At 44.7% G+C, this 20828-nt stretch overlaps 2 protein-coding genes across 4 annotated transcripts in view; both read right to left on the reverse strand.

Annotated features, from left to right (window-relative positions):
- The window catches only part of LOC309553410 (phospholipid scramblase 1-like), an 814575-nt gene that overhangs the window by 202428 nt on the left and 591319 nt on the right, over positions 1–20828 (reverse strand). The gene's annotated exons all lie outside the window — the stretch shown is intronic.
- LOC309553400 (NACHT, LRR and PYD domains-containing protein 3-like) overlaps positions 1–20828 on the reverse strand; it is a 1231344-nt gene that overhangs the window by 15088 nt on the left and 1195428 nt on the right. Inside the window, exons 8-9 of the mRNA XM_082254578.1 lie at positions 3471–3647; positions 2575–2652 (exon numbers count right to left, since the gene is read on the reverse strand). Of these exons, the coding sequence (XP_082110704.1) occupies positions 2610–2652; positions 3471–3647 (220 nt within the window). The 3' untranslated portion in view covers positions 2575–2609. The remainder of the gene's footprint in view (positions 1–2574; positions 2653–3470; positions 3648–20828) is intronic.

Genomic DNA, 20828 nt, shown 5'->3' on the forward strand with positions numbered 1-20828 from the left:
ATTACAAAACATTTAGTGCTGTATTTTTGGTTTGTTTTATTGTCCCCAGCCTGCCCCCCCTTTTGTTTAATAAGTCAGCCGCAGTTTCTCTGACTGTGATTTTGGTGTTTTCCCCCTTTTTTATTTTTGATAGTTTTTACATTTCTGTCAGTTGCAGTCCTCAATTTAAAGAGCACCAAACGCCACTTTTCATTCCATAAAATGCATCCAATCACCCATTTCCCAGTTTCTATTAAATTTGGGTAATAACCCCCTCCCCCATCATGGCTGGGAGGCAAATAAGAGGCAGACATTCCCATGGCACTGTGAGGGGGTCGGCAGCATATGTGCCCACAGATAAAGGTGGATGTGGTCGGTCCTCAGGCAGGGCATCATTTCCTCTGTTTAGTGATGTCGCCTGTGCTATCCAGACACAGCATGCAGAGAAGGTGGTGGACTGGCTTATTAAACCATCCTCATCCTCCTCATCCTCCGTCACCCAAGCAGAGACTAGTGTGCAGTTCACTGCAGCTGCCAGAGTGGCTTATTCTGCCTCCTTGTCCACAGCTACTCCTGCATCAGGCATGGAGGAGTCAGCTGAGTTAGTTGAACACAGCGTCAGCCACTTGCTCCTTGATAATGTACAGCCATGACTTGATTCGGATGTTGGTTCTGAGGATGAAGAAGGTAGGAACATGAGCCTACAGAGAGGGGAGAACATTGGTACACAAATTGGCAGTCCAGCTCCCTCCAGCCTCAGCCTATTCCCAAGTTGCCTCCAGTGATGATGAGGATGAGGAGATGATGATGATGATGAGGTCACTGCAGTGACTTGGGTACCGGATATAGCAGAGGAGGAAATTGAGGGTGAGGCACAACCCCAACGAGGCAGCCATCATGGAAGAGTAGAGAGCAGTCACCCTATTCCCCCAGATTGTGGAGTTGTTATCTCTTGGCCCACTTCCCACAGCTCAGCTGTCTGGGCCTTTTTTACACATCTGCAGCTGATTGCATTGTTGCAATTTGAAAACTTTGCCTCAAGTGTGGGAAAAACACCCGCCATTGGGTACCACATACTTGACAAGGCTTTTAACCTCCCACCACTCAGCCCATTGGTAAGAGTACCTGAAAGTCACACAAAAGGAACACAATTCTGCCCCTCCTCACTCCTCCCCTTTCCGGTCTACCCCCGCTATACCTCATGACCTCTCAGCAACCTCCACTGACAGGGATGATGGTATAGCGCAGGAAGTCCCAGGTCCTTGCAGCACATCTGCCAGTAGCACACCACCAGCTGCAGAGTAGTAAGGCTTGCTCAGGTGCAAAACTTATTTTCCATCCAGAGGGGATGGGGGACACATAATCCTGTGGGGGGGATGGGTGACATGCAATGCTGTGGGGGGATGGGTGACATGCAATGCTGTGGGGGGATGGGTGACACGCAATGCTGTGGGGGGGTGGGTGACACACAATGCTGTGGGGGAGGATGGGTGACACACAATGCTGTGGGGGAGGATGGGTGACACACAATGCTGTGGGGGAGGATGGGTGACACACAATGCTGTGGGGGAGGATGGGTGACACACAATGCTGTGGGTGGATGGGTGAAACGCAATGCTATGGGGGATGGGTGACACGCAATGCTGTGTTGGGATGGGTGACACGCAATGCTGCGGGGGATGGGTGACACACAATGCTGTGGGGGGGATGGGTGACACGCAATGCTGTGGGGGGGATGGGTGACAAGCAATGCTGTGGGGGGGATGGGTGACACGCAATGCTGTTGGGGGATGGGTGACACGCAATGCTGTGGGGGGATGGGTGACACACAATGCTGTGGGGGGGATGGGTGATACGCAATGCTGTGGGGGATGGGTGACACGCAATGCTGTGGGGGGGATGGGTGACACACAATGCTGTGGGGGGGATGGGTGATACACAATGCTGTTGGGGGATGGGTGACACACAATGAGGCGGGGGGATGGGTGACACACAATGCTGGGTGGTAATGGCTGAAATAAAACATTTTTTTCCAATGAAAATGTAATCAGTAAAATCTATTGTCAGTAATTGGTGACACAATAAGTCGGTGTCTTGTAGGAATAAAGTTTGTTGCAATGTTTGGTCCTTGTGCCGTTGTCACAGAACATCATCCAAGAGCCAATCCACATGCAGCTCTGAGAGCTCGGGGGCTGTCACTCATAGAGTCGGTGGGGCAGAGGCGGGGATTCCCCATCAATCAGATGACAATGGAGGCGGAGCTGTAAGGATGAACCAATCCCTGGGCACCTGTGTGTGTGGCGCAGTCAGCGTTTCCCTGCAGGCTTGTAGTAGAATAGATGGGAGCGCGCATGTACGGGTGTCCCTTTCAGATCAGCGCTGTGAAGGGGGCGCTGGTCACACAGCAACACAGGAAGTGTACAATACTGAGCAGAAATGACCCCATTTAGAAGAGGAAAAGAACACAAAGATTTCTCTTACTGGAATTCTATATATAAGGATCAGAAAGAGGAAATAAAACTGAGAGTTCATATCACTTTACTCTGATATCATTCCATTCTGTACATTCTCTTCATCTCAGGATCCGTGTATTACCTGCAGAGGGGGAGGGGCTCCCACACACCGTTTTCTTATCTTCTTCTCTCTATAGATACTTTCCAGAGTCCTTCATCCCTTCATAGAAGAATAAAATGAGAGTGTTAGAGGAGGAAACATTCCTCTAATGATGGAAAAGGGAGAGCTTGAAATGTGCTCTGTATACTGTATCCCCCTCTCTATATACCGTATCCCTCTCTCTGTATATACTGTATCCCCCTCTCTCTATATACTGTATCCCTCTCTCTCTATATACTGTATTCCCCTACCTCTATATATCGTATCCTCCTCCCTCTATATACTGTATCCCCCTCTCTCTATATACAGTATCCCCCTCCCTCTATATATCGTATCCCCCCTCTCTCTATATACTGTATCCCCCTCTCTCTATATACTGTATCCCCCTCTCTATATACTGTATCCCCCTCTCTCTATATACTGTATCAGTGTGTTCTGTTCCTGTACAGGGTGAGAACACACATGTGATTGGCTCAGTTATACTGACACATTGGATGGACAGCGGGGATGGGGGGATATTTTTCTGTAAAGGTAAAACCTCGTGGAAGATTGTAGGACCTGACTGAGATTATTAGTGGTGGATCTGATTTCCCATCCCCCCATCTGTAATGAGTAATAAATTCTCCATCATCTGGGAAATCTCATCATCTCTCTCATTATCTGTATAACTACAGAGACCTCCAATGGTTTCTACAGAAATTGTATAGAATGTTTGTCACCCCGTCCTTCCATCTTCATTACAGTGCAGCCCGGGTGTCAGAAGACCTCCCAACCACGTCCCCCTTCCATTATCTCATCACCATCCAATGTTCTCTCCATTTTACTATTCACATTCTAAGGCTTAGTATGTGTGTTACCTCCAATATAACAGATCTTACCGATCAACCACAGAGAAGCCGGCATTCCGGAGGACCTCACAACAACGTCTCACTTCTGACTCTGACATCTTCTCATCTTTATCCAATGTTATCTCCAGTCTGGTCAAAGTTTGGTTTGTGGAGATAACAGAGCAAAGATCATCACAGCACCGTAATGTCCCTCTACATTCATCAATACTGGAGGGAGAAGCAGGATAGAGAGGTGAAATGTTCCTCCAGGGAGGAGCAGAAGTAGAGACATCCAATGAATAATCAGTGGGCGGAGTATTAGAAAATGAAATGTTGGGACATTTGGATGGATGATTTCATGGAATATTGGTTGGACCTCCCCTGTGAAATGGAGGTAAGTTGTCACCCACCTGAAAAGTCTTAGTGTGGAGTTACAGAGTTGCGGGTACATTGCAGGGTACGTGGTAACGCACACATTGGAGGTTTGAATGGCTCCATATAGATTCCCTTTCACACTAAACTGCGGCACATCAATGGGAAGCGGCCACATAGGAAATAAAGACATTTCTACTTCACATGCGTCTCCATGCAGCAAAATCCATGAGGATTGCTAAACGCACCGACAAGCAATAATAATATGTCAGCAGATCAACCCATCAATTGGACGATCGGCCCTCGGGCGGAGCCGGGTGATGTCATTTCCCGTCTGGAAGTGAAGCAGGAAGTGGTGCTGGTGAGTGATATTATCTACTGCCTGATTGGTTGCTTGATATGCTGACATATTATTGCTTGTCAGCGCATTTATTGTAAATAAAGAGACAATTGTTTTGAAGGACGGACTTCACTTTTGGTGGCATTTTTGTTTTGTTTGGAGTTCTATATCCAGCCAATCAGGAGGGACCCGACCCCTAAAGGGACCCCACACATGTGACAGCTGATCTTGTGGGAAGTCCCCCGGGCCCATTGTGCACCCCAGAGGCGGGACAAGCACATGACACCTATACTGTATATGGGGCCAAAACTTGGGGGGGACATTTCATCAGCATGGAGGTGGGGGACTCTGAACACAATTCATTTTGTAGTGAAACACTGGAGTTTTGTGTCCTTTACATAAAGTCTATTAATACCAATTTATATGAATCAAACTAATGTCACATTGCAGCGCTGGAGCTTTGGCATTAATTAACCACTTGCAGACTGCTCGCTGTATATATACTGGCAGGCTGGCTCGGCTGTATGAATTGCCGTACCTGAACGACGGTTCACGGGAGCGCTCCTGGGTGCGAGCACATGCCGCTCGCCCCCACTAAGCAGGGGGGATGCCGATGTACGGGACTGGAGGCCGTGATTGTTTCACGCTGAGAGCGAAGGATGCGTGGATGTTGTAAACACAGCTGACTGTTCTTCTCTCTGAAATAATCACAGAGCTCCTGTGATCCTTCTATATAGGATCACAGTTCTCAATGATCATTTCACAAGCCCCTCCTCCATACAGTTAGAAATCACCCCCTAAGCTCACACTTAACCCATTGATCACCCCTGGCTTTCCCTGCCAGTGTCATTATTACAGTAACAGTGCATATTTATAGCACTGATTACTGTAGTAATGTCACTGGTACCCCCAAAAGTGTAAAAAATGTCAGTTAGGGGTCCGATCTATCCGCCGCAATGCCGCAGTCCCACTGAATTAGCGCAGATCGCCACCATTACTAGTTAACCACTTAAGCCCCGGAGGATTTGGCTGCTAAAGGACCAGGGGTTTTTTTGCGATTTTTTACTGCGTGACTTTAACGGACAATTGCGCGGTCGTACGACGCTGTACCTAAACAAATTTGACGTCCTTTTTTTCCACAAACAGAGCTTTCTTTTGGTGGTATTTGATCACCTGTGCGATTTTTTGATCACGCGCTATAAACAAAAAAAGAGCGTAAATTTTTCAAAAATAACAATATTTTTCACATTTTTTTATATGAAATTCCCCCCAAAAAAATGTAAAAATCAAAATTTTTTAACATTTTTCGGCCAATTTGTTTTATGCTACCTATGTTTGGTAAAAAAAAATCGCAAAAAGCGTATTTTGATTGGTTTATCGTGTTTACTAACAAAGGGAAAGATTTTTGTAATTTTGGTGTTTTTTTTTTTAACGCGTAATGGCGGCGATCTGCGATTTTTTTTTTTGGTACTGCGACATTGCGGCGGACAGATCGGACCCTTGACTGACATTTTTGACACTTTTGGGGGTACCAGTGACATTACTGCAGTAATCAGTGCTATACATATGCACTGTTACTGTAAAAATGACACTGACAGGGAAGGGGTTAACTTTATTGGACAGGGAGGGGTTTAAGGTGTGTCCTAGGGGCGTGATTCTAACTGTGCAGGGACATTGCTATTGGTGTAAAAGCAAAGATCCACAGTTCTACATAGTAGACCGTCTGATCTTCACTTTTACACAGGGAGAACTGACAGGCAGCTTGTTTACACAAGTCGCTCTGTCTTTCTCCCTTCACAGGAGCGATCGTAGTGTGACTGGCGGACATCGAGTCCGCCGGTCACACGCACTGACTTGTCTGTGAACGAGCCGCGGTGGGCGCCCGCCCGCAATAGGCTCGCAAGTCAGTGACAGGCGAGTGACGTATCGATACGTCACTCTGCCTGGCCGGGGCTGACCGCCGCAGTATATAGTCGTGCGGCGGTCGGCAACCGGTTAAAAAATGAATAAATAAAAATGACATCAATCTTTCCCATAGTTTGTAGACGCGATAACTTTTGCGCAAACCAATCAAAATACACTTATTGGGATTTTGTTTACCAAAAATATGTAGCAGAATACAAATTGGCCTAAAATGATGAAAAAAATGTAATTTAATTTTTTTATTGGGAATGTTATATAGCAGAAAGTTATACATATTGTTTTTTTTCAGAATTGTCGCTCTTTTTTTGTTTATAGCGCAAAAATAAAAAATCGCAGAGGTGATCAAATACCACCAAAAGAAATATCTATTTGTGGGGAAAAAGGACATCAATTTTATTTGGGTACAGAGTCGCACGACCGCGCAATTGTCCGTTAAAGTAACGCAGTGGCAAATCACAAAAAATGGCCTGGTCATTAAGGGGTAAATCTTCCGGTCCAGAACTGGTTAAATGAATATTGTGTCAGATTTCAGCACACACTGACAGCGCTGGGTTGTGGTATTAGCAGCCAGATGCAGCGCTGGTTCTGTGCTATCAATTACCTGTATAAAGTGTATTGATAACAATTCATTAGGCTGCATCACATTATTACAGCCCTGAGGTTGTGGTAGTAGCAGCCATATATTGTATGTAGAATGTTTGTTGTGTAATTATTATTTGGAAGTATCAGGATCGGGGGGTTCGGTGGGTTGTTACATAGTTACACAGCCGTATAGTAACACTGGGGTTGTGGTAACACTTACCTCTGTTTGCAGGTAGGTTGTCTGTGTAATATAGAGCAGCACTACACTAGTTTGTTATTTAGTGTATAAAATATGTACAAAGATAAAGAATGACAGAAAATACAACAAAGACAAAAGGAAATCCACCGTCTGGCTGATGGATATGAGAATAAAACAGAAATAAAGTTTTTCTGAGGTTTTTCCTGTGACAGGAACATGTCAGGAACATCCGCAATTCACCGGTTAGACCGGATCCATGTGAATCACCCCGCCCTTATCTCAGGATCCTCAATTTATGGAGATATGGATGTGGGCTGGACTTTAGCCATCAGCCAATCAACCCTGGGGGGCGTTCCCTGCCCAGCCCACTCCCCACCATCAGACCAAGCCTATTACTACTGGGGGAAAATCATGTGTTATTACTACAACTACCTGTAAGATGGGATTTATCATCAGGATCCCCCCACATAGACTTCAATGGGACTCGCTGTAATGTTCAGGGTTTGCAGATCTCAGACAGGATATCCTGACCCTGCAGGGAATTGAACCCGGGCAGAGTCACTCATCCCTACTAGTCACTACACATCTGATGGTCTAAGTTATATATACAAGAAACATTTGTCTGCTAGATGGAGAGATCTGGGCCTTGTTTTATTGGGTGAGAAATGTGATCACGGGGGGCCGGATTTAAAGAAACTGCAGCTTCAAACATCCATGACGTGTTTCAGTTTCGCCGCTTTCAAATCAATTAACTGGCGCTGCGGCGAATTGGCTAGTGAAACAGCAATAATGAATTCCGCCGTCAGCGAGATTCACTTACGATCGCGGCTTCGCAAATTCGCAAACTTATGTCTTCGTGCTTATAGCAGTTTCACATAGTGATGTGGGCTAGTGGATTAGTGCACACATCACGTCTGTAATTCATCTCCCTCTGCTGTAGGTTCGAGGCTTACCATCTCCACCTAACTTTTTAAGTTTATTTTTTGGTTTATATTGCTAAAATGTAACGGATTACATCATATATATTGCTAAATAATGTTACACTCAGAAGCGCTTGCAAGCTTACAGCATTTTAAGTGGTTTTATGATCTTGTCTGTGTGTCGAATCGATCTTATGATTGAAAGTACCAAAGGCAAGTGACCAAACCCCTACCCTACTTCAGGGCAAGATGAAACCTTACAATTTTACCATGGTCTTCTTCCCAGATTCCATACAATGTTTAGTACTTTAGCTATATGTGCTTTTTAGCCTTAACACACTCCTTTTTTTCCACCATACAGCTTTATTCTGCACAATAGCTAAGTGCTTTGCAACTTCACTGCAGTTAACAACGTCATGGGTTCAAATCACAACAATCACTACACTTGGGATCTCTTTTCACTCTCATTTTTTTAACAGTTTTTTTTAAACTATCTTGAATTTGGGGGGGGGGGGTGTCCTACCCAAATTTCAAGCACATCAATGGAAACAACACAATTTTGATTTTATGAGTGTGGTCCTAGTTTTCTCGAGATGCAATTCTTTACATATCTACCATGGTTTTTACAATTTCTTGACCAATAAACATAGGTGTCTGATATTGGACTCTCTCCATATTTCAACAACACAGACCCTCATAGTCCAACACTACATTTGCCTCACACCTCAACACAACACTGTCACATCCCTACTCTACATTACAACCCCTCACATCACCAGTACAAGCAGCATGCAAAGTGCAAAGCTCCGGCCTTGGCAGCTTAATGGGCCATACACTAAGAATTTTTCAAGACTTTTTCCTGTAGACTTAACCAAACCATATAATATAAGGTCAAACCTCAACACTTTCAATTTGGATGCAATCAGGCAGGCCCTTGCACTACATAGAAAATGTCAATCTGAAGGATAAAGTCTTCTCTAAATCTTACAGTGTGTATGGCCCTTTTGTCTGTAGGCACCCACACAAAACAAAAAACATATGTTCAATTCTAAAGTCTTTATTTATTCGAGAATGACAGCATAAGGACGGATGCACCAAAATAATATTGTCACTCTCCAGTCCGTGTGCCTTTACAGCGCCAGACCACGATCTTTGCTCCATGGCTACGGGATTCTGATGTCTTCCACAACTTCATGCAGAGTTCAGAATCCATTCTGCACCTCTACCAGCTCATAGGGGACAGGCATGGCAAGGTTGCTGGTCAGCTTCCAAGCCACTTTGGAAGTTCCTGTGTGTTCATGTTGGTCATCGATGCTGCTTTTGGCCATGTGCCTTACCAAATATCCACTGACCACAAAAGAAGATGAGTGGAGTCCATCAAGGTGGGTTTCTACCACCTACACCCGCAAGCAGTACCACTCCTGGAAAAATAAAACAAAGGATAAGACATTTCATTATGAAAATCACATCTTAATGCCTGTTTGCTTCATTCTGAACTTCATTTAATTTCGACATCACGAGTGAAATAACACATTTTATGCCAACTTACACAAACCAGAAATCATTAATGTAAACATTTGAATACACACCTGTGACGTCAGACAGCCCATCACCACAGGCTTCTCATGGTACATGCCATGATTCCAAGATGTTCACGTTCTGGAAAATTACAACACCATAAGATACCAAGCAGCCGTTCATGTTATCAATAACTACACAGGTGGCATAGACACAAATAAACACCTGCCAGCTCTTCTCAGCCATTTCCACTATTCACAATACCAACATGTTTATGGTTAGAGGTGCATGTTTTTGCTCAAGTAACACAATTTTACCAATGTTGACTACACTTTATCTACAATGGCAAGTGTCATTGGCAGATGATAATGACCCTCTGTCTCCCTGTGAGTGGCACCTCTGCTAACTAGCACATTAATACACATGCCCTATCTTGACCGGTTACAGTACTTACATGTAAAGTGGCTAGCAACCAGGGTATTCCGGGTGGCCATACTTGCAGCGGTGCTCCGCCGCCTGGGGGCCGCCGGCTGACGGACCTCTGGCTCCCTCTCCTCCGTCAGCTCCCAAGATTCATCCCGGGCAACGCACATGTTGTGCAACACGCAGCACGCCAGGATGATCTTGGAAGCCTTTGTAGGAGAGTACAGGAGTTCACCCCCAGGCCGGGCCAAGCAGAGAAACCGGGATTTGAGAAGACCTATGGTCAACTCGATGATACTCCGGCTTCTCCGCAAGGCCCTGTTGTAATTCATTTCTGCTCGGCCCTGGGGGTACCTGATTGGAGCCATCAGCCACGTCAGCTGCGGGTAACCAGCATCCCCTGAAAAATAAGAAAAATATACATTAGTTCTTCATATCATGTGACTTTAGATGACTCCTCAAAATGGGAGACAATTAGGCATTTTACTAAACAACCTGCTCGTCTGTTTGCAAAAACTCATATGAAACATCTCAACTCTGTCTAACTGCCTAAATCACTAATACAAATGGGAAAAAGGACACACAAAGTGGTGTGTTTCTCTTGCAAGTTCCAACTTGGCCCCTATTTTGTTCCTATTACATTAGCCTAGGTATTACTTCTGGAATATATCTGCAACTAGAGTGAGGAAACCAATATTGACTCACTTATGCAAAGTACTTTGGGGATATGGCAATACCATTGGAATCATTTGTAGTGTCAGGACCCGGACTTGAACCTGGGACCTCCATGGTGTCTGGCAATGACTCTACTCACTGAGCTACCTGGAATGCTGGACAGCTCCCTGGACAAATCCTTGAATGATCCTGCTGTGAATCTTTATTGCCTTGAACCTTGAACCCTTTGCTCCTCCCATGAACTTCCTGTTATAAACCATGTCTTTGCACTTCCTGGTCGCCAGAATATTGTGCCTTAAACAGCCGATATCTCGCTTGTCTCTCCTGCTGCCGTCTGTATCTTTGCTACCATCCGTTATCGACACTTGGCTTGTTCCTCGACTACTCTTCTGTTTGATCCCAACCTGCAACTACTGGTTACCGACCTTTGGCTACTCCTTGACTACGCTTCAGCTTAATCCCTATCTGCTACTGGACTCTGACTTGCTCACTTCCTGGTGGGGCGATCTTGAGGACCGCGACCTGGTGCTAACACGCAGCAAAATCCATCTCCACCTTCAGGAGCGCTGGTGAAGACCGGTTAGTACTTAGACTCCGCACCTCAGGTGAGCCTGCGTCATCTGCCTGGGTGACCTGTCAGTGTTCCTATCCTGCTGGTTCCTGTGTGACCTGCGACTGCTATAGCTACTGGTCTTCGAGCCTGACCCCGGATCGTGACATGTAGGTTTTCTTTGGGTGGCTAGAGGACACCATTTACACATTGGTTAACCACCTTCATTGGACTCAAAGACAACTTTGGAAATCTTTCTTTTGTGAGCTGCTAAGCTGCTGATCTGGTTGTGTGTGAACAGCCTGCCAACTCCTAACACATCCATTTTAGGTAGGCTTTGCTTAAATCAGGGTGTACACCGATGTAGCTTATTCCTATGTCTATGTAATCTTACAGTTTATGTTGTTAAGACAAAATACTTTACCAATAAGCCACCCTTGGGGCATTTGGCCACTTTCAAACACCTCGTACAGAGTACTGGTTCTTAACATACTGGAATCATGGCACGACCCTGGGTGACCAGTGTTGACACTCATGATGCGCTGTTTGGCGTCACAAACTAATTGGACGTTCACTGAGTGGTACTGCTTGCGGTTGCGGTACTCCACTTCGTGGCTCCTTGGTTGCCTAATGGCTATGTGGGTGCCATCGATTGCCCCTAGTATTTGCGGCATGTGTGCCCGCAGGTAGAAACCCAACTTGACTTCATTCCACTCATTTTCATTCTGTGGCCAGTGGATAAAATTGGGCACTATATCGACTAGGGCATTAATGACCAACATGAACACCCTTGAAACTGTGGGCTGGCTAATGCCCATGATACTTCCCGAAGTGGCTTGGAAGCTGCCACGCCCTAAAATATACAAAGTGGCCAGCAATCTGGCCATGCCGGGCACCGCATGGCCGTGCTGTGTGTCCGGGTCAATTTTGTCTGCTATGAGCTGGTAGAGGTGGAGAATAGTTCCTCGCTCGAGCCGGAACTTCCTCCTGACATCAGAATCCCGCAGCTTGTCCAAATAGATCCTTGGAGCAAAAATGCGTGGCTGGCGAGGTAAGGGCACACGGACTGGAGGTGCTGCTGGAGGTGGTGCTGCTGGAGGTGCTGCTGCTGCTGCTGCTTCCCCACCTTCTGCTGCCTCCTGTGCTAGGGCCTCCTCAAACAAGGCACCGATGAATGCCAACATTGCACCATCTAATGCGTCTGGGATATCGTCCTCCATTTTGAACGCGCAAATTCGCGAGTGCGCAGATATATATAGAAACGGCCGCCAATTCTCACACCTGTTAGCGAGCTATAAAAGGAGCACATGGCCAATATGGCTGCTGGATGTTATAGATCGATGTTTCTTATGTGCTAGCAAGACCCTGTGACCCACAACCTACATTATCTGGAGGTAAGACAATTGTATCTCTCTCTCCCAAAAAAAAAATAAACAAATTCTCTCTCTCTCTATATATATATATATATATATATATATATATATATATCTAGATCTGTCTGTTTGTGTTTTTTTGCTCACTGTTATTGTTTACTGAAGGAGAGAATTCGTACTTATCTTGGGTGTGCTTAAGTTGTCTATGGTGAATCCCCTCCAACCCACAATAGCTTGGGAACCCCTCAAGTGTCTTTTAATCATTGGCATTTGGCCCCATGTGCATGTGGTTTTGACATGTGTTTTCTCATGTTTGTTAAAGGTGTGCAGTCTAGATTAGGCATCTAAACCTGCCCCCTTACCTTCCCAGCTTCCAAAGACACCATATTTGCTTTCCTGATAACTGTAATTTATTATGTGCACGTATGTAGGTCATGCGATTTCTCATGTATGTTTAATGTTTGCAGCCTCCTTTTGCCTATAAAGGATTACACCACCCCCCCTCCACCAAGTCTGTTTGTGCCATTAGGTAAGTGTTTGGAGGGCCTCGTGTGATTTTTACCCATATGCGTTTTCTTATGTGTTTTTTCACATTTCTTTGCAGCCTCTTCTGCTTTGTTGACACCACCACCACCACCACCACCACCACCGTGTTTGTGCCATTAGGTAAGTGTGTTCTGTAACTGTTCACTAATTATACTGTATATGAAGAGCAATCTGCAAATCATGTTTTTTTCTGTTTTATCTTTTGTCATTTCAGATTTAGCAGTTTGGGGCTCTTTGCTGCTGCTGGACAGCCAGATTCTCTGCCCACCTCGTGCTCCCATGGCCCCACCCACTGGAAGGCTGAGGAGAAGGGGCAGGGTGGCCAGGGGGGGCAGGGTGGCCAGGGTGGCCATGGTGGCCAGGGGGGGCAGGGTGGCCAGGGGGGGCAGGGTGGGAAGATCGTCTGGCTCTGGTGTGAGGGAGGCTCCAGCTGTATCCATGAGGGAGTCCACCATCCCCATCCCGGAGGAGGAAGCCGGGGGAAGTGGTAACACACCAAGTGGACAAGTTGGCTCTTCTGACAGTAGTCCTGGAGAGGGTCCGTCCACCAGAGTCAGCTTGTCCACATTATCCCGGCTTCCCCGTTTCACCCACAATCAGTGCTGTGCCCTGGTCCACGCCTATATGGCCAGATATCAGGCGATACATGGGACCAGGGCCGCGGCTTACTCAGTAACAGAGAAGAACAGATTGTGGGATGAAATCCGGGATGCTGTAAATGCACTGGGTGAAGCACCTCGCCACCGTGACAGTGTGCGGAAGAAGGTCAACGACATCTGTGGGTCCGTTCGGAAGAAGCTAATTGCATGGGCTGCGGAGGGTCTTTATGACCGACAAGGTCGGCTGGATGAACGTGCACGAAGTTCTCTCTGGGATTATCAATTACCTTTCTTGCAGATCATAGGACCCGATACCATCTTTCCCAGAGAGGACTTAGATTCGGATGCTTTGCACCGAGGTAGGATATTATCTTGGATGTCAATTGTGTGAGTTGTTTTGAAAAGATTAACTACTGTCCTATGTGTGACATGAATAGAATTTGATACTTGCCCTTCCAATTGTCCTTTTTTTGTTTTCCCCAACCTGCAATTTGTTCATCTGTAGCACAGATCTCAGCCCCTCCACAGCCCATGCAGCTTGGCGAACCAGACGGACTCACAGGTGTTGACATCAGTGCTGACCCTCCTCCTGGTAGGTCCAATATCATACTGTGCCAAACAATGTAGATGTTTTTTTTTTTTTCCAAGATAGCTCATATTGCTATGTCCTTTACAGAAGATTCGCAGCAGGGAACACACCCAGTGCAGCAAGGCCTGGAGGAAGGTGTTGGTATGTCTAGCCAAATAATGTTTTTTGGAATCTTATTAACCCCATTAACACACATGTTTTTTCTTATGAAAGAGTGTTGCCTTTTAGATGTTTACCCTGCAAAACACAGTTGACAGCATTAATGGGTGCGGTCATTAGTAGGCAGACCAAGCCTTCTTAACCTTTGGGAGGGTTTAGCAAGTGTCCTATGAGCCCAGGAAAGCACTTTTGAATGTTTGGCCTCAATGCTTCATTCCTGAAGCTAGGAGGGCAATCTGGCCATAATCATTACTGCCTAAGGTTATGTACTAAACATGTTTTTTTTTTGTTTTTAAAAGAACATCAGGCCCCTCTTGACATAGCAGCTGGAGTTGGATCAGGAGCTGGCGACGATTCTGCATCCAGTGCTGTGGTATGTGATATAAGGGAACAAGGTGCACATGTAACATTTCAATGGTAGTAATGATTTTGGGCTAGATGTGGCTTACATTGTGTGTGTTAAATTAGTGCTATGACATTCTGACAATGCACCAGCACATCAAGAGTTCTATCTTGAACATCAGGGAATTATGTTATAATTTGGTGTGCCACTAATGTTCCAAAAACATCCAGGATCTTTAAAGTCCGGCCAGTCTTTGATTTTCCAGGTCCAAATTCATGGGTATCGTTTGGTTGGGTTGTCCTATAGCCGATTGATGGCAAGATTTTAGACAACATACGTAGATGTAGAAAGTCATTGGTGTAGTAACAGATTTACCAAGAGCATAAACAACCTAACACACCAGGGTTAATTGGGAACACCTTCATGTTGAATCTTTTTTGCCTTTGTCATATTAGTCCTACCAATATAATATGTACCCATTATCAGAAGTGTTGCTAGCTTGGATAATCTTACAATGAACAAGTACTCATTAGAAGCACATCAAACTTTTCAACGTTCTGCTTGGGGTGTTAAGTTGTCAAACTAATCTGAAATATTTAGTCATGATGTTTGATAATGATTTGGTCTATTTCTTCTGCTTTCAGGTAGCCTTAGATGCAGAGGGATTGTCACCTACCCAACCTCGTCCATCTATGCTGGATGTAGCCGAGAGGCTGCTTGATGAGTATCGGATCCAAAATGAGTTAAGGAGGTGTACTCAGCAATCTACTGAGGTAGTATGTCTGCTCGGGCTCATACAGGAATCTGTAGCAACAATGGTACAGGTTCAACAGGATATGCGTAACAGCTTGGTAAGTTTAGCAGACCAGCATCAACGGGATCGGCAAAGTGTTGACACTCAGGTGCTGGCCACACGCCAATGCCTGTTTGGATCTGAAGATGCCCCATTGGCAGAGCCCTCCCAAACATCTCACTCACCTGCCACTGCAGGTTGTGGTAGTGGGAGGGTAATGCCAGTGTTGGCCACTTGTCAGGCAGCTGGGGATGGGACAATTCCTCCTGTAGCCACTCCTAGCACTTCACACTCCGTTCGGACTCCCACACCCCTCAATGAGCAATCCTCCTGCACAACCTCAATGCGCACTGGTTCCACAATACCCCTTCCACCTGACTACATTCACTCCACACCTTTATCACTTCACTCCTCCCCAGGCCGTCCTCCTTTTTTGTCACCAATGCGACATGTCGTTTCCCCCCGTACCGTGGACCACAACAACCAATCAACCACCACTCCCCACACATCTTCACAACCCTTGCACCACCAGCAGCATCAAATAGCCTCGGGGCAGCAACTATCACATCTCATGGTAATGGCACACGTTCCCCAAATTCTTAGGCTGAGCAGAGAGCAGATTAGACTATTGGCACAAGATCTTCAGTCTGGGACATTTCCAGGGTTCAACACCCTGCATCAGCAGCAGCCTCAGACACAAGATCTGATCCTAATGGGCCACTTTACCAGAACTCTAAGCCTAACCCCAGAGCAGATGGGACTATTGGCCCACCATTTGATGGCAGGAACCTTTACAGTGCTCACCACACTGCTTCAGTCACCACCACCACCACCAACTTAATTTTTTTCTTTTTTTTTTATTTGGGTTAGTTTTGTTAATGATTGTTACATTGGCCAATTTGTGGGGCCATTTTTTTGTTTAATTTGAGGGTGGCACAATATGATTTATTATAGTGTTTTTTTTGGTGATGAAATTAAATTTTATGCAAAATGATTAGTTTGATCTTTGGTTTTTTAGGAGTGTTGGTGGCCAAGTAATGGCCCTGGTTAATGTAGGCATTTATACACACGTGCTTCTCTATCTCCAAACATATGATTTCATGTAAATTTTGAAAACTCAATGTTCACATAATGACCCAAGAAAAGGTCTCCCTTCAAATGTAGCTTCAAAACAAGTCTCAAGGCTAACATAAACCAAAGCCAACATACTAACAATTACAGACCACACCACTCGACTAAACAAATACAACACAAAAGACATTCGATGTGTACACCAAAAAGAAAACTTTGGTAATAAAATAAACGTTTTAATAACACATGTGGGTGTCTACCAACTGTAGCGTACAAAAAATATATTAAAATATATAATAGAATGAACTAAATTTCCAATGTAACATTTGTGTTGCAACGAGCAACATACTTTTAGTTTATTTATATAAAAATTTTTTTTGGTGTTTCAATTTTTTTTTAGTTTTTCACAAAAACAAGTTTTTTTTGTAAACATTTTTGGTTTTTTTTGTTGCCAAAAACAACAAGGGTTTTTTGTAAACATTTTTGGTTTTTTTTGTTGCCAAAAACAACAAGGGTTTTTTGTAAACATTTTTGGTTTTTTTTGTTGCCAAAAACAAGGGTTTTTTGTAAACATTTTTGGTTTTTTTTGTTGCCAAAAACAAGGTTTTTTTTTAAATTTTGTTGATTTTTTTGGTCCCAAAAACAAGGTTTTTTTTTATTTTTTTGGTCCCAAAAAAAAGGGTTTTTTTAAATTTTTTGTTGATTTTTTTTAGATTTTTGCTTATAATGGACAAATGTGACATTTCTTTGTAAAAGTAACCAAACAAATAAAAAAATAAAAACTATGATCTTTTTAAAGGTGACACATTCCTCACGAATGGCTCCTCAGGGTCTGGATCCACCCCACAAAGGTCCTCCAAAAATAAAATGCGGTCTATGCACCACATCACATAATCCATGAGGACCTCGTAGGTGACGTGGGTGTGCCCTGGGTAGAAAAAGACATGACAATTAGTTTTATGCAAAATGATCCAAACAACGATTGTAATTAATGTGCCTCAACAAATATGCTTAGGAGTCTATTGGTTGGCTTTTATCAACACTCTGAAGCAAATATGCTAAATTGCTGGTGTAAACCTTAAACTCAAACTTTCACAGCAAATTGTTCAAAAGGTTACATAAGATGGCTTGGAATGTTAGTAGCAGTTCCACCAAAGCTAAGTAAAAGGCTTTTCTTCATGTCAACACAAGCAATCATTTAGAAGAATGTAAGGTGTTTTGGGTTCAATTGGACAACACGATACATGTGCACACATTTATCTCTATCACCATTGGAGTTTGGGTAGCGTTCTCTCTCCCTCTTACTGTCTATAGATTGAACCTGACACATAGTAGAGACTTACCCTTTGGAATTCGGAGGGCCATTTGTGGCCGGAGTACATGTGTCTGCTCCACCGTTTTATTTTCCGCCATCCCAGCTGTGTTAAGAGAGAAGAAAAAATTTATCTCAAAATCGAATCACGCTAACTGTAGGTTACGCAGTCATGAAAACACTCTAACACCCACTCATTACCCCTCCACATTTCCCTGAACGTTTTATTTAGACATTGATATGGTGGTGATGCAGATTTGTACAGTGCAAGCGTCATTCTTCTGGGTGAAGCTTGTAGCGTTAAGGATACGTACTCCCTGCTTTTGTGCTGATTGTGTTTTTCTGATGTTTTTGGTGCCTCAGCCCTGCCTGTTCTAAGTGTTGGAAACATATCATTTTGGGAGGGCTGTGGAAAACTAATCAGGTTAGACTTACACTCTCTAGGTTTTTGGGGACGAGAGAAATAACAATCCTCCTTTTTACATGGCCCCTGTACACACCTCTAGGCACCTCCCTCCTGTTGGTTGACCCCACAGCAGGCAGCTTGTTATGGAGGCACATGAGATGAAGCCAAGCACCCTGTGCCTGTTCAGGCACTAGGCTGTGAGCCAGCCTTGCCCCCCTCCCTTCCGATGGACTCAATGATTAGGAGTGACAGCATCAGGAGGCAATATTGGCATGCTGTCACCTCAGTTAAGGAGGAGGGGGAGTCTGTTCCAGACAAGTATTTTATCAAAATTTTAGACAGTAAGAAAATGGTCCCAGTAAGTCTTAGGGGGAATATGCACACCTATCACTTGGAATACTAATGCATAGAATGCATTCACATAAAGAACCTGCTGCCTTTAGAACAACCTGAAGCCTGATCGGGGACATACACAGTTAGCATTTCTCCACTTACTAAGTAGACACATTACTGCAAAAGCACACAACTTACCATCATCACGTTTTTTTTGGGCCCCCGAACTGGATGGCGTTGCTGGCTCAGGAGAAACTGCACAAAAAGAACACAAATTGTGAACTGGAATGTGGTACATTACCGAGGAAGAGTATTTATGAAAGATTGATAAACACACATTTTCAGTGTTGACTAAATCAGGACATGATTAAATTACAATGTCCCCAAAAAATTTACAAGTACAAAGCACACCATTTCCAATGTAGAGAAACTAACACCAATTTAGAATAGGGTGGCTTGAGATAACTTACAAAAGATAACATGTCCTATAATGCTCCCCAAAACCACCTTTCAAACATGAAGGTTAAGCAAGAGTGTTTCATGACCAACCTTCCTGTCACATATAGCAAAACTACACTTGCTTTGACTCCAACTTAGATTATCCTAGATACACATCATCCTAGCACACACAATTCATGTGAGAATCTAATTTTAGGTACTTACAGACTAGTTCAGGGGAGCCTGGAGTGGGGGAGGATGGGGGAGACCCTTCATAGGGGGATGGTGTCGTATCTCCTAGAAACACAAAGACACGGATACAATCCTTGAACAAAAGCTATTTGATAAAGGCACACAGAAAGTAGTCTGGGAACATTAAAGGTAGTAGTTACAGTGGACTGGGTAAGCAGTGGCCCCTCTTCCCCAGTCCTCCACAACAAACATCCTCAATGTCAGGTGCTACAAAACCCCGATGTCAAAATGAATATATTACAGCCCTTATATTTCCCAGGACACATTGAACACACAAACACATGTAGAATAGTTACTTCCCATTTGAGGAGAGCCCAGGTCCTCATCTGACTCTGACCAATTGGCCTCTTCTTGGCCAACAGTTTTTTCCTGGCCCGGATCCAGGCTACTTGGCCCTGCCTGAGGCTCCTCTCTTGCTTAAGTTACATCAACCACAAAAGAAAACAAAACAAACAATCATTCCTCCAAGTTCGACCTAATACACAACACAACAGCACATCCACATTACTTACACTGGGCCTGAGAAGTGTGAGGCTCCAGATCCTCATCACTGGTTTCTACAAAAATAAACCAAAAAATAAACAACAAATATAATACATTATATATTATTTATGGACACAAATAGGCAGTAACCTCTCATCATGCTAGCACCATACTCAATGCCCCTACAATTCAGAACATAGAAGTGCACTTACACCAATGAGATGCATTGAGTATGTTTTAAAACACGAGGGCACCATGCAAATTAAACGGTCGCCTAAGGGCTCGCACCTACAGGGGCCTTGCAGCCAGTGGCGGAGCACCAACATTTCGAAGGGCACAGTCAGAGAAATTGCCCAAGTCAAAGATTTCTTTCAATCCTCGGATCTAAAAGTTGCAGCAGTGTGCTGCAGTCCCTTCATTGCATCTGCCAGGTGTCTGTTGTCCACTGACACTTACTCCTCCTTCTCTGACTGGGGATTGGCCGTCTGATCATGTTATCCAAAGATGTTGAGGAATCGGTAGGTGTGTACCTGCACCAGTAGGAAGTTACTGCCTGGTCAACTCACTCTGCTATCATTGGTTGTTGCTGTGGGAGGAGATTTCCGCCCTGGACCCGTAACATACAGGTAACCAGGCCCAGACTTGATATTTTGCAGGCTGCTCATAGATTTGTGGTGTCTACTATGCAAAGGGGTGAGTAGCCCCAGGGAATTTGAAAGAGTCCGAAAATGGTTGGTGGAGGAGGAGGAGGAGAAGAAGGCCCTGGGTGGCTGGGGGACAAGGAGAGGGCCCCTGGGTGTTTTCTAGAGGAGGAAAGACCCCCAATGACGCCAGAGTCAGTTGCCAGGGAAGAGTGTGGAGCTGAGCAAGTCCTGCATATCTGACATGAAAGCCAAACATGGTGGAGATGGAGCACTCTGCCCTACACAATGACAGCACCCGAGGTGGAAGGTGAGGGGTAGCGGGTCTTTGACATTATAGAGCATATGGACTCTGTCCATTATTGTTAGTTTGGTTTGGAGTTGTCCTTTAGATGTTTAACTCTGTTGTTTTTGCCCTGAGCTGTGAGGGACTGAGGTATGACAGCCCACTATGCTGGGACTTATAGTGCCCTAGAATGTGGAGGACTGAGGAATCCTTAGTCCCTAACAGAGGGCACTACAAGTCTTAGCATAGCAGGCAGTAGTTCCTTAGTCCCCTACAGAGAGCA

Source organism: Pelophylax lessonae (genome assembly GCF_965119305.1).
Source record: "Pelophylax lessonae genome assembly, chromosome: 4".
NCBI lineage: Eukaryota > Metazoa > Chordata > Amphibia > Anura > Ranidae > Pelophylax > Pelophylax lessonae.